At 42.3% G+C, this 14,272-nt stretch overlaps 1 protein-coding gene and 1 pseudogene across 1 annotated transcript in view; one reads left to right on the top strand and one right to left on the bottom strand.

Moving 5' to 3' along the window:
• The first annotated feature begins 1,806 nt into the window (after positions 1–1,806).
• On the top strand, positions 1,807–1,925 carry LOC112476550 (annotated as a pseudogene).
• Positions 1,926–11,101: 9,176 nt separating this feature from the next.
• Positions 11,102–14,272, bottom strand: part of ACBD6 (acyl-CoA binding domain containing 6) — a 133,628-nt gene continuing 130,457 nt past the window's right edge. Inside the window, exon 8 of the mRNA XM_006907771.3 lies at positions 11,102–11,389. Within this exon, the coding sequence (XP_006907833.1) occupies positions 11,235–11,389 (155 nt within the window). The 3' untranslated portion in view covers positions 11,102–11,234. The remainder of the gene's footprint in view (positions 11,390–14,272) is intronic.

The raw sequence follows: 14,272 nt of genomic DNA, 5'->3' as shown, positions 1-14,272 counted from the left end.
GACAAAATTAAGACATAAGATGAACATTTGGCACTGTTTTAAAAATGTGATCATTTTTTTGTATTTTGTTTTTTGTTTTTTTTGTTTTTTTGCCAACGTAAAACATGAGATCTAATAAGATAACCGGAGGCCATTAGATCTTCATAATTAGGTTCGCTTTGCAAGAACTATAAGTAATCTGTAGAATAAAAGACCCGACCATCTCTGAAACTCAACCTGGTTATTTAGAGATAACGGCCTCCTTACAGGAGCGGGTGGAAGGCTTCAGCTGAGCAAGAGCTGCATGCTGTCGGGCACTCACGCGCCCACACGCCGCTGCTGACGACCTGGTTAAAACCATGGGAATAACGACTACGCCGCCTCAGCCAGCAGGGTCTGGAAGGACTGAGGAGGCTCATTTTTAAACATTGCACTTTAAAAATTGGAAACCGTGAGACGAAGAAAAATTCAATTAAGCGGAAATGAGTTTTGTTTTATTGCCTGCTGCTGAAGGGCTCTGGGCATGCTGCAAGCTAAATAAAAAGCACATCACTGGCTCTCTCTTTCTGGGATTGGTCCATTGGCCCTTTCTGCAGCAGTTGCTCCAACTGCTCTGACACGGTGACTGGAGCCAAAAAGAGAGAGCGCAGCAGAATCATCCCACCCACACTCCGCTTGGCAGGCCCACACTGAAAGCACAGTTTCATGCTGCTAGCTCTGGTGAGGAGACAGCGGCAGGTCTGGGAGGTGCGCCAAAGGTTCCTTTGCTTAGGGAGGCGGAGCACAGGTGGACAGAGAAGGACACCCCCACTCTCACCGGCTGCCCACCTAGAGACAAGAATCATTTGTACTCGCCCCCTTGAGGACTGTGTCCAGCCAGACAGGCAGGTTCGGGGCTGCAGGACTTCAGATGCTGCCCTCGACTTGCATTCAGACCTCAAAGCCCCAGATCCCCTACGCTCTGGATTGTTGCCCTCACCATTCACGGTGTAAATTTTGTACAGTTAAAAAGAAATGAAGTCTCATTTCCTGGAGAGGGGGGGATAAAAAAAAGGACCCACCCATCCTTATTTATTGCCATGTGACTTTGGAACACAGAAGCTGGTGCGTTTGTTTGTGTATGCCTCCTGTGTGTTGGCATGAGACGTGTATGGTAAAGCTATGTCAAATAAATATGGACGTTCTTTAGAAGCTGATGTGTCTCGCTTTTCATTTGGTTTTTCTGGAAGTCTTTTCTCTTGACCTAAATCAAATAAAAAGCTGTGCTGACTTGGGACCCTTTCATCATGAGAAGAAAACCCGAAGTACAACTCTGAATGCCAGAATGACTTACAACCGTAAGCGCCAGAACTGCTCAACGAAGGGCTAGTTAGAGGACGTTATCCAGTTTTTCTTATAGTGATTTTCTGGGGCCCAACCCTCTGCTCCTAGACTCGGGATGGGCAGAGAACACTGCTGACTACTTGCTTTTCAGTTACCCTTTGTCCTTCACATTTACACATTTTTTCCCTAGAGAAAGTATGTACAAATGTCTATAACTGGGTGAGCAGTGGACAGAGGGATAGACACCTCATCAGTCACTGGGGCTCTTGGGCAAGCTTTTCTAGGAAAACGTCCTTTCAGACTTTTTCTTTGCAGGAGGCTTTGTGAGTGTGCAGGACCCGAAGCTTAGCTGAATGGAAAGAGCCACAGAGATGCTCTCATTAAAAAAAAAAAAAAAGTTATAGCATTTCTTTAGAGCTGGGGTCCCATCCAGGAAAAACTGAGGGTGCTTTTCCCATTAGTGATCAGTTTTGCCTGGTTGAAGAGGAAATCCAAACAGGTGCAGTCTACGGCCATGCCACCCTGAACAAGCCCGATCCTGTCTGATCTCGGAAGCTAAGCAGGGTCGGGCCTGGTTAGTACTTGGATGGGAGACCACCTAGGACGACCAGGTGCTGTAGGTGTAATAAATAAATAAATGAATAAATGAATAAATAAGGTAAGTAAGTAAAATATAAACAAACAAACAAACAGAGGTGTGCTGTCCAATACGGTAGCTATTAGCCACATGTGGCTATTTAAATTCAAATTGATCAACATTAAATAAAACTAAAAGTTTAGTTCCTCACACTAGCCATATTTCAAGGGCTCCATAGCTATATGTGGCTAGTGGCTACTGTATTTGGACACACAGATTTAAGACATTTCTATCACTGCAGAAAGTTCTGCTGGACAGTGCTGGCAGAGTCTGGCTCAGGAGAACGGGCAGAGAAAACTCATCCATCGCCTGTTTAGCCGCTAGTTATGCCGGAGTACTTGGTGAAGTATTCCAAGACTCCTTCGGCCGCGGTAATGACAGCTCCTCTGCTATCATATCTTGTGTGTGGCACTACACACAAGAATGACTTGTTTAGGTACAGAGCACGAGGCAGGACTCTGGCCTCTGAGTTCTCCATCAAATGCTGCCATCAGGTTGTTGAGACTCTACCTAGGTCCTAGACCCACTTCGTGCCCTACAGTCTACTCAGTCAAACAAGAAAGACAGCACCTCCCCGGCAGGACCACCAGTGGATTCTTGGAGGGCTGAAAGGTCTTTTAGTGGACATCCGAGCCTCTGCTGTTTCGGGAAGGGATTTATGGTCCTTTGCCAAATCATCTCCTGTGATGGATACTTTACTAGTGCCGGGTTATGTACTGAGGAAGGCCAAGGATGAGAGAGACCTCACTAGGTGCAAGGGAGGGTGACGACGAGAGCGACGGATAGGTGTGGGTTGCCGCTGGAGGAACACAGGAGGTGGTGTCCATGAGGACTGTTTTTTCTTCCCTAGCTCAGTCCCTTGCTTGGGTGGTTGTTAGGGAAATTTGCCAAGTGGCTATGAAGGGCTCGGTTGCTACTAAATTTAATTACTCATCTGACTACTCCTAAGGCATTAATAATTGGGCCCGAGAATTCTGCCAGTGCACGCACTATATAACCATGTCTTTAGTCTTCCATTCTCAAAGCCCTTATCACCCGCCTTTCTATATCAAGTCTTTGCTTTCAATACATTAGCAATTGTTTTCAGCATATCGGGCTGATAATTCACTGGACTGTTTCCACTGTGTGCTCTATCGCCCCACAATGCTCCACCACAGTGCTAATCTAGTAACATTTTGGAAATTCTCAAATGAGTTCTCAGCTCACAAAGAAGAGAGAGGATCTGGTCCTTCTTTCTGGTCTGGTCTCTGGAGACCAGCTCCTGAGCACGTGATTCTCTTTCGGACAGTGGCTTTTCAAAAGGACAGCTGCTTAAAGAGGAATAAAGGAAACAAATCGCTGGCCAGAAAGAATGAAATATGACACAAACTCAGGAGTCGGTGCTCACTGCTCTCTGAGCCTCCCTTCTCCTTGGGCCCAGAATTCTACTCAGCTACAACCAAAAAAGGAGTAAAAAGAGATCAACGGTGAGTCAGTGTATTTTAGATTTTAACCAGTTGCCAAACTAGAAGTAATATCATAAGAGAGGTAGTGTCGTAGTTTAGAAATTGTCCTTTACAGAATAAACAGAAAATTGTCGCATCCCCGTGCCGTAGCTCCTTGGGAGAATGCAGTTTCAGAGAATGCTATTTTATTACCTGGAACTCCCCACGCCTTCCTCAGAGCATCCTCTCCTGGCTGTGCCGTGAGCGGTGGGGCTCCATCTGGGTGTCTGTATACCTGTTTGGGTCATGGCTGCCTCAGGGAAGTAAGCGATGGTTACTGCTGGTGAGAAAATACTGTGTTAGGAGGGAGAAAAAACCCGATGTTTATAAAATGCGGCCAAATCATTAAGATGAGGAAACTTTTATTATCATCCTTCTAAAAGAAATAATAAAAAGAGCCCATCCAAACTCTTAAATAAAGGTCTTCTAAACCATCAGGTCCCGCCCTCGGAGAGGAGAGCACATCCTTTCGGAGAGAGCGGGCCCGGGCTTTTGATTGTAACATTTCCTCTTTACGACTTTTTCATTCATTTTTCTTCTCTCCTTTTTGTCCAATGTGATTTCAAGATTTTCCTTTAGAGTCTTTGGTAATTCTTCCTTCGGCCCCCTCCCCTGCTAAACACAAACACTGAATTTAGGTATGTTATTAAACGGGATGTTATTGTGTAATTAAATGAACAAGTCGCGGGCGGTCCTCGACAGTATGCACCCTTTCCCTCTTCATGGAAGGGGGTCCGGCTACATGACTACATGACTCATTCGTACTTCGGGTTGTTTAGCAGATCACTGGACTGGCCAGAACTCTCAAGGCTGATGCAGCCTGGGCTGTCTCTGGAGCTGAGGGAGAGTTTCTGTTTTGGTTTTTAAAGATTTCCTCTTTCACTTGCTGGCCAACCCTGGACCAGGATCTCCTGTTGGTTGGGAAGGGTTTGGGTATTTTGGAAAGATAAAATATAGACCCAAAAGCGTGGTCTTGGCATACACTTGGTGTTGGAAATACGCAGTTTTTATAAAAGGCCATTAAAATGGTAAATAGGTTTCAACAGATGGCTTCGGTGCAGCAATGGAAAGCCCAGGCAAGGACTTTGGGGTTAAATCTCATATTTCAGTCACTCGGGACTTATTATTCCAGAAAAACAAACATCTATAAAGTTGACAGCTCCCTCCCCTCCTCTAAAGTAGAGCCCTTGAAGGTTGCCTGCTCGCTGGCCAGTGGATGGGTGGCTGGCTGCCTGCAGATAGCCACCCAGGGAATTGCAAGCCACTTTTCCGACACCTGTCACCTGCGGGGCTTAAAGCTCACTCAGGCTGGAGGCACACAATAACCAAGACCCTATATTACTGATGGGCCTGGACTTTTATACTCGATGTGTGTGCTGGCTTTATTATTTTTTTAGAATCATTTTAACATTTAATGCTCCTCAATTAAAGTGATTTCCTGGAGTGGATGCCAGGCTTCGTTTAGGATGCGCATCAACCACTTTCCCTATCGGTAGTTAAAGGCACCGAGGGATTTAAACAGCAATCCACAAGTCTGTTCAGTCAAGGTTTGGCGGAATAAAGCAGATTATAAACAATAATATATGTCTTTCTCTTCTTTTTTTGGAAGGGTTCCAAACTCACAAACGGAGCTAAAGTGCAATAAACATATCCAGGACTAAGCTTTTGGGCTCTACAAATGTACTCCATGAAAGCCACGGGCTCTGGCGGTGCCACTTTTTATCCTGTTTGTGTGAGCACGTACTTTAAAAGAGCTTTTTATTACACAAAGTGTCCATCAGCTGAACTTACCTTCTAAATATTAAAATGGAAACCGGGATAGCCACCCAAGTGAGAGGACGAGTAAATCCTGGCTGCAGTGTGGATGACGAATTTGTGGCTGCAGCCCAGGGCAGCCCACTGACAGACAGTCCCCTCTGTCTCTTCGTGACCACACGGTCCCACACGTTCGGCCATGGCACTCAAGAGTTTTAGGTCATTTTTCCCACCGACGAGAGAGCCTAGTGTGGGACCACGAGGTAAATGTGTGTTATGGGGGTGGCGTCTTGGATGGTTCCATCTGGTTTGTAACCTCACTGTTCACTTGAGAACTCACGCCCATTCCTTCCAAACGTGTAGGAAGGATATCGGCAAGGAAGGTCCTGTCCTGAGTATAAATTAGTAGGTACCTTGCGAACCTCCTGCTCGTTTCCAGGGCTGGGAAGCTGTCTGTTGCTGGAGGAAGGAACCTTGCCCTCAGAATTGAGTCCTGTACAGGAGTCCCAAAAGAAGAGAGTAAAAAATGTAAAATAATGACGCTTCTTGTGTAACTGTGCCAAGAAAAAATGATATAATAAAACACGGGAAAGAAAATTCCAAAGAATTTATATACAAAAGCAAAAATAGCAAGAAATAAAATGCCACGAACACCCAATAACTGTGGTGATCTATACAAGGTTCAAGCCATTAAGTTCTGCTTTTCAAGGAGGAGCATGACAAGAATATTTCAGGGGTAAGTGAATAAAGATGAGGTTAAATAGCTTTTCCTGTTCAATCCTTTAGTGTAATGCCAATTAATGCATATTTGAAAAATTAATCACACTTGGTGCATAATAAATGTTAGGTGATAAGTACAACAAGGAAGCTTTTTCCTCCTCAGTCTGATAATCACTATACTTGACCCAAAATCTCTCTGATGAAGGAACCGTGAGTGATTACTGAAATAATTAAAGATGCTCAAGGTAAAGCTCTAATAATGATTGTCGTAATTTTTCAACTCACATGACAACAGAAGACTGCATTGAAGGCTTTTTAGGTTATAAGGAGAAAGTCCGATGCGCACATATAAAATCCATTAAGGGCTTCATCATGTACCTCTGAGTGTGGTTGCTTTTGTTTTCGCTTTAGCTTTTCTTGAAAACACAGTGCAGGAAAGACTTTTGGACTTGGTATCACAAGGCCTGGAGAATCCTCCCGATCCTGAAAAAAATATCATGTATATTGAAATGCTTTCTATATAAATGTCTATGTAAGGATGGGCGTTTTTACAGTTTCTATTTGTGTGCCTTTGGATAATTTCTCCAACAGTTCTGAGTTTCAATTTCCTCCTTCATAAAACAGGGAAAATGTCAATAATTTCTACTTTTACAATTATTCTGAGGTTCAGTTAAGATGCTTGTGTATAAAGTCCTGTGCAAAAGTAACGTGTAATTACTGTTTCATCATTGAAGTTAAGGTGTATTGATTGTAAGATACAAAGATAGTTCACGTATCACTAAGAAAAAAAATGCTGTCAATTCAACCATTCTTTGTAAAAGACAACCAATTTTAGATAAAAATGTGTGCCTTAACATTTATCAAATATAGTATTATAACTACTATTAAAGGCATTTGACCCAAAACACCTTAGGAATTGGAATTTGAAATTCAAACACACATATTTAAACTCAATATTTTCATTACTAAATTGCGGCTGGTGAGTTACATACCTAATCTGTGATAAACATGTAGTTATAAAGGAATTTTTTACGGACTTGAAATTTAATAAAAGCCTTCACGTTTCAACTGATAAATATTAAATAAACATTTTGAAGTCTTCATGTTCAATTGAAGCATATATTATTAGCCTGGGCACTTAATTCCTCCTGCAACCCAAGCTCAGCTCTGCTACAGTCACACTCCTTGTTCATTAATCCTCAGAGATGCCATACTATACATGGAATAATAACCCATAGCCAAGTAGTTAAACCTGGCAGGAAGCTAAGAAATACCTATTTAATAGAAAGGTTCACTGGATTATAGCAACCTTTTAGCTGGAAAATGCTGAAACATTAAAAAAAGATATAATAGATGCTCTTCCAGATATTATGCTTTGGTTGTTACCCTTCTACCTGACAAGCATAAGAGATAACAATACGTGGCCAGTTGGCTGACTTCTTACATCTTTATTGCAGACACAGTTATAGTAGGTTTAACTAAAAGATTTAGTTTTTGATTAGTCATTTTTGAATTTCTGAGATTTCTGAAGATATCTTACGCAATATCTTGAAATAACATGAATTATCCTAAATATACATGATAATGGGGAAAGGGAATGACATGGCCTACACCAGTGCCTGCCACGTAGTCAGCACTCAAGACACTTGCGGATTGAATGGAAGCAGCGCTCTATCACTTCACCTTAGTTTTGTGGCCTCGAAGCAAGGGCTGAGATTCAGCGGACTTGGTCCCAATGGTGGCTCTTACTACTTACTCCTCTGTGATCCTGGGCAGTGGAAGTAACCTGTGTGTCTCAGATCCATCCTTGTCTGCATGGCCTTACAGTATTACTGCGGAGGGGTTGCATATTAAATGATGCCTGTGAAAGTAGTCTGAAAAGTCAAAAAAGCTAAACACCTACAATAAAAAGTCATCATTAATCACACAGAATTAACACGTGGGCTCATTTCTGCTCTGCGGCAGAATCAGAGGTCAGTGTCCAACTTTCTGGCCAGTTTCCTTTAAAAATTCCCAAATTTAGCACTGTGGTGGTCAGTGATAAAAACATTATGTATATTGTTGCAATCTCGACCAGGATCTGTGAAGTCCTCGGAACTGCACGCCCGACTCTGCTCTAGGGGTAGGGGGTGGTTCACAGCTTTGCACAGTGAGCTGGAACTCCCCGAGAGTTAAGAACACTGACGTAGTGGATTTGAGCGAGAGTTCTGAAGACAGCGATTCAGATACTTTTCTTTGCCTCCTCTTCGATGTTTGTTTATACGATTCTCTTTTTATTGCTCATTCTCCACTCGTGTGTATCAATACTACTGTGAGGCAATCAGAGCTTCTTAGAGCATTTGGTAGAGGGCAAAGTAAATGACAGTCATGAGTAAATACTCAATTCAGAAAGAGTCATTAATGTTGTCTGATCACAGTATCTTCAGGAAATTAAAAAAAAAGGAAAAGGAACAAAATTTACTTTGCTTTTTTAAAGACATAGGAAAATGGGTCTAGGTATGTTTTTGTATGTAAACACACATCTATAGAGGTAGCTGGAGGACAAGACAATAAATGGAATTGAGAATGAGAGCAAACAGGCAATATGTAAATGGTCAAGAAAAGTAGCTATAAAGTAACTGCTCGTAACTCTGACAAATGTCTTTAGGTTTCTATTATTCAACTGACTTTATGACTCCTCCAACCCAACTGGTTTCTAGTTTGAAAACACACTGGTGACTCGATTTTTACAATATTCACGTACACTAAAAATAATAGTTTGAATCGAGGATGAGGTAAATTCCAATCTCAGTAAACATTAAAAAAAAAAAAAAGCCAATTATTTTGAAGTTCTTATCGAATCATGACCAGAAATGAACCTTCAGGAGAAGGCTTTCTATGATATTTTAAAATACTAATAGGCTTGAACATAACTAATCTGCTCAGGAAAGAAAATTTATGTGTAGCAGAACCAAACTTAAAGTATGTCCTCGTTTTATCTTGCTGAGCTACATGAAGATGTGATTCACCATGTATCTGAAAATGAGCCTGCTTTCTGCTCTAGCAAATTTGTGTTCCTTGCTTGGTGGAAACCGTTGCAGTTTTTGGCAATGAAACTCATGATCTGGCTAAAGTGTGATGTGCTAAACAATAATTCAATAATTTAAGGGGAATGGAAACAAACCAAGATCTAGTTTTCTCTGACATTTATGGATGAAAGCTTCCCCTTAAGGCAAAGAGATTGTTATATGATAGTAGGGTTTTTAAAAACTCAGAGACTGGTGACAATAGAGATTTTGAATACCAATTTTTAAAATACACTTGAAACTGTTGACTATTTTTGGTGATAGCTTTGAATGTAAATTAACTTTTAAAATAAAAAACTTTTTTTTTGCTAAAAAAATCTATATAGTTTTAGATGTGGCAAAACAGGTTATAAAAACTTGTCTAAGAAATATCAAGGTCAAAATACAAAAGACACAAAAAAAGGATCGACGATTTCTTGCTCAGATAACTACCCTGTAAATCTGAAGTGAATAGCAAATCTTTTTGACTTGCTTATGTCCTAAAACTGCAAAAGTATGGTTGAATAACACGGGGGTGAGGGGTGCCAACTCCCCCGTGCAGTCAAACTCGAGTATAACTTCTGATTCCCCCCAAATTTAACTACTAACAGCCTACTGCTGACCGGAGGCCTTACTGATAACATAAATAGTTGATTAACATGTTTCGTGTATTGTATGTAATGTATACTGTATTCTTACAATACAGTAAGCTAGAGAAAATAAAATGTCACTAAGAAGATAAAATACATACGGTATTTATTGAAAAATATCCCTGTATAAGTGGATCTGTGTAGTTCAAACCCATGCTGTTCAAGGATCAACTGCACTATCACTAAAAAGCTGTATGTAACGTCTTGGTATCTTTTAGTGTAACTAATGAATAACGTTTCTTAAAACACATGCGATGAATGTGGAACATGAGCGAGTTTAGCTAAACAGTAGGTTGCAGTGTAGCTGGGTTATGGGAAGAGATAATGAGGCGACAGCTCTATGTGAATTGCAGTAACACTTCCACGGGTAATGGTTTGGTTTACATCTCAGAAAAGAAGTTAGGTTAGAAAAGTCACAAAGTAGTAGTGTTAATATGCTGTTCCAGAAGGACACGTTAGCTTGGGCTACTGAAAACCGTGTCTGTTGAGGGCTCCATGAAGCAAATTTATTGCTTATCTAAATAGTGACACGTTAGAAAAATTATCATTTAAATGGTCGTCTTTGCGGCTCAACTTGTTTCTTCTCTTTACCTGTGGCAGCTGTCCCCTTTCCTATGCAGTAAGAATGTCAAGGAATTCCCCAGTTGGAGTTCTTGAGGCTTAAAGGGGAAAACGCAGGGGGCCAGTTTTAACAGTGGCACACTTGTCTGTCCTTTAAACAAGAACTGTGACCTACGTGTCTATGTTTTAATAAAAAATAGCAGCTCTCCTGGTATCCAGAAACAACTTCGCTCACACCTAAGTATCGGCACCTTCTGGCTTTCACATCAGACCCAAAGAAGCCTAACAGGTCAGGCCCGAGCGTGTGTACAGAGACTGCTGCCACGTGCGACAGGGACAATAGCCAATCAGAAGGGCCCTAGAGAAACTCCTTCCTGTTTTGCGAAGGTGAGTTTAAGGAGTCCTGACCTAACCCGTGAATTCTGCAGAACCTGTGTTTTAATCCTAGAGTGAGGCTGCTGAATCGTGTTCTAAAATGCCCAAGGCTTTGAGGTTTTCAGTACTTCTGTTTGTTCCTCTGACTTCTATTTCCCAATGTGACTAAATTCTGCCCTTTCTCTCTTCCGCGTTTTTCCCCCCATTAACACCCCCTTCTTTCCTATCTTCCCGATTCTATCCACCAAGAGAACAGACACTTTAGTTTCCTATTCAGACACACTGTACAAAATGCCACGGGGTCACATGATCCCCACCATCCTACGATTTCCTGAAACTTTCTCTCATTGTCAGTGGAGTATTGTCTTTTTTTCTTCTGTATGTTTCTTCAGAGCAGCCATGTTTAATACTGTGAAATACGACGTGTCTCCTCTCCTCCCCGCCGAGAACAGTGATAAATTTCAGAGCACGCTCAGCAGAATTGGCTTGTGTTATGCACAGTACACATGTTCATCACCCAATCTGTACTCGCAGGAATGTATGCAAGCAGAATAAAGAGCTGAGACTTCAAAATCCTCGTTTCTCAGAACCGACTTTATTACCAATGTACACCAAAGGTGGGTGGTAACAGAAGTATGATTTTCGCAGTTTTCCTTCATCGTCGAAGCCCTGTGCTGTTACAGACTGTGGCTTTCTAGTCTTCTGACTAAGCCTTGCCAGTCACGTGCTGCTGCAACACCAAAGACACGGCTTTGCAACCTGTCACCTCTTCCGGCAGGCAGCCATCCTGGTCTCGGAGCGTGGGGTCAGCGCCAGACTGGAGCAGCAGCTCCACGATGTCCAAAAACTCACAGGCAGCAGCTGACGGGGAAATTGGGAAATATGGAAATAAGGTTACTCGGAGACAAAGAGAAACTAGACTTCGGCAGGAAAGGCAAGTGCTGAGCAATACGGAAGCCTCGGCGACGAGAACCTCACAGTGGCTGGAGGGTGGCCAGGCCTGGTGACCAGAACTGAGCCATCACAGCGGAGTTGCGAGCGTTAGGAAAATCAAATTTACTTTTTTGGTTGCCCAGAAGCAAACAAGTACATTTTTAAAAATGTGAGGCTTTTGGATTCTATTCTTAAGGATAGGCTGAAGGCAAAGAACAAAAAGAGTATTAAATATCTATTGAACTATGATCAGAATAATGATAGGTTTACGGCTACATCGAAAGGCTAAAAATATTGTAAATGTCAAAGAGAAGGCTTTGTTTTGTCTTTGAAAAGGGGGTAAGTAGGTAACTGAACTTTAAAATATATAAATGAAAAAAAAGCTGGCCTAGTAATCAGACCATCCCTCTCCATAACCTTTTTTTCTCTCCTTAAATAATAAATGGCACCAATCACAGAAGGCATAGGAAGGAGAAAAGGACCCACAAGTACCAAGACCTGTAATAAAGATGGTATAGTATCGCCCCCAGGATGGACAGACAGACCAAAGGACCAGAACAGAGAGCCACTGATTCTTTTGCACGTATGTGGAAAGTTGATTTATGATGATGCTGGCATCACAAATCGGTGAGGAAAGATTCATTAGTTAGGCACCGAGACAACTGGGCTAAGGACACAAGTAGGCATTTCACACAACATGAAACGCAAATGGCAATTAACATGCGAAAAGCTGAGCAACCACATCAGTAATCAGGAAAGCGCAGATTAAAACCAGGAGATCCTATTTCGTACCCACTATACAGGTGAAAATGAAAACCTTACACTACCCCATGTCTTGAGGAGGCCTGGAGCACGGGACGCTCCCCTCGACGCTGCTGCGGTCACTTCGGACAACAACCTGGCATTGCACATTAAATCTAGACAAACGCGCACGCTCCGACACAGAGGTTCTACTCCCAGGTATCCACTCTGCAGAAACGTCTGCACACGTTCTCCAGGCGACACGGGCAAGGATGTACAGAGCAGCACTGTTCACGACAGACCCCAAAGGTAAAGAAGCCAAACGCCCACTGAGAGTAACACGTAAACATGTGTATACGATACAATGAAACCCCATACGACACTGAAAATGAATGACTCTGGCTTCCCATGACATGAGTTTGTCTCCAGAACATAACGCTGAAGGAAAAAAGAAAGTGAGAAGGACACACAGTGTGATTTCACTGAAACGAAATTTAAAAAGACAAAACAAAACACCACTGTTCAGAGACACGAATCTGCAGTGAAACTACAAGGGAAATAATTAACATAAACCTTGGGCTAGGGCTGATCTGCGGGCTGGGGCGGTGCGGGAGGGCGGCGTGGTTCAGAGACACTGGCAGTGTCCCATTTCTTAAGCTAGGTAGGTGGTGGGTACATTTTTTAAAGCGACATTTTAAACTCTCCATATACATTTTATTCTACTCTTTCACGGCACGATACGTTACATGGCAACGACAAAGGGTTAAAGGGAAGGCGAGGAGCATAAGGAGCTTGATCCAACGAGTATGTTACTGAACACACGCTGTATCGGTCCCATCAGGGATACAGGCGCGATTCCTGCTCTGGGGAACTTATAAAACATCTGGGAGACTAATACGCAATTCAGCAACACAACACAAAAGAATGAGTAAGTTCTGTGGCAGACACACACACACGCACACACGCAGAGCAAGGAAGTTGAGGAACCAGGAAAAACACAAGTAGGCAGTATGGAAGCTGAGCTTCGAAGAACAGAGTGAAATTCCAGGCGAACCGAGAAGAAAAGGCATCGCCGTGAGAAAACACCACTACCGGAGGCACGAGAGCACGAGGAGGGCTGAGAGAACTGGCTGCGGGCTCACAGCGACCACATCACGAGCAGAGAGGCTGGATGTCAGCCAGGCCACATGAGCCGCGAAGGCCGCACTAACAAGTCCAGCGTGGATGAGGAGGGCAGTGGCGTACTCCCGCCTCTGTGTTGGACAGTAATTCTGTAAAGAGTGACCTGGAGAGCGCAGAAACTTGTGGCGTTGCACCAACTAGGACACTGGTGCTTCTTTACGGGGCTTGAAGTTAGCCGGTGTCAGCGGGAAGAGGGGACTGAATACGAGAGCCACTGAAATTCAAGTAGGTGTGATACAGCTATGTACTTAAAAAATGTTTGTGAACACTAAATTTAATAATGAAGCTGATTTAATGTTATATTTATGGACACATAAACATTTAATTAAGTTAATTATTTATATTTTGCAATTTTCCTTCTGTTTTCTGGAACAAAAAATATTTTATTTCAGGTTTCAAATATTTTTACAGGTTTTTGAAAAGCTTAGGCCCAAGGCCTATGATCATAATGTTTATTGAATAAAACAGCCCAAGTATTTTTACGCTTGATATGAAACCCAGACACCATAAAGAAAATTACTGATAAATGTGAATGCGCAGAAACCTAAAATTGGTAAATTTGAAACATAAAAATTTTAAACATCTATACCACCATATACACACAAATACTATATACAAAGGTAAACCACAAACTGGAAACATTTGTATACATAAGACAGATAATATCCTTAATATTTAAAAAGCTTTCATGAATCAATCCAAAAGAACAATGAAAAGAATGAGAAGAATCAAAGATGATACCTACGTTTCCAGTCTGGGGGACCACACGGATGTTGGTGACATTGCCCCTAGAATAAGGAACCAGAAGAAGGAAGAACAGGAGTATTTGGAGGGAGACAGAAACAAACTTTGGACAGGGAGAAATAACTTTGGTTTTGGTAACAGATG

Source organism: Pteropus alecto, unplaced genomic scaffold (genome assembly GCF_000325575.1).
Source record: "Pteropus alecto unplaced genomic scaffold, ASM32557v1 scaffold101, whole genome shotgun sequence".
Classification (NCBI taxonomy): Eukaryota; Metazoa; Chordata; class Mammalia; order Chiroptera; family Pteropodidae; genus Pteropus; species Pteropus alecto.
This window is presented reverse-complemented; position numbering and strand designations above follow the sequence as displayed.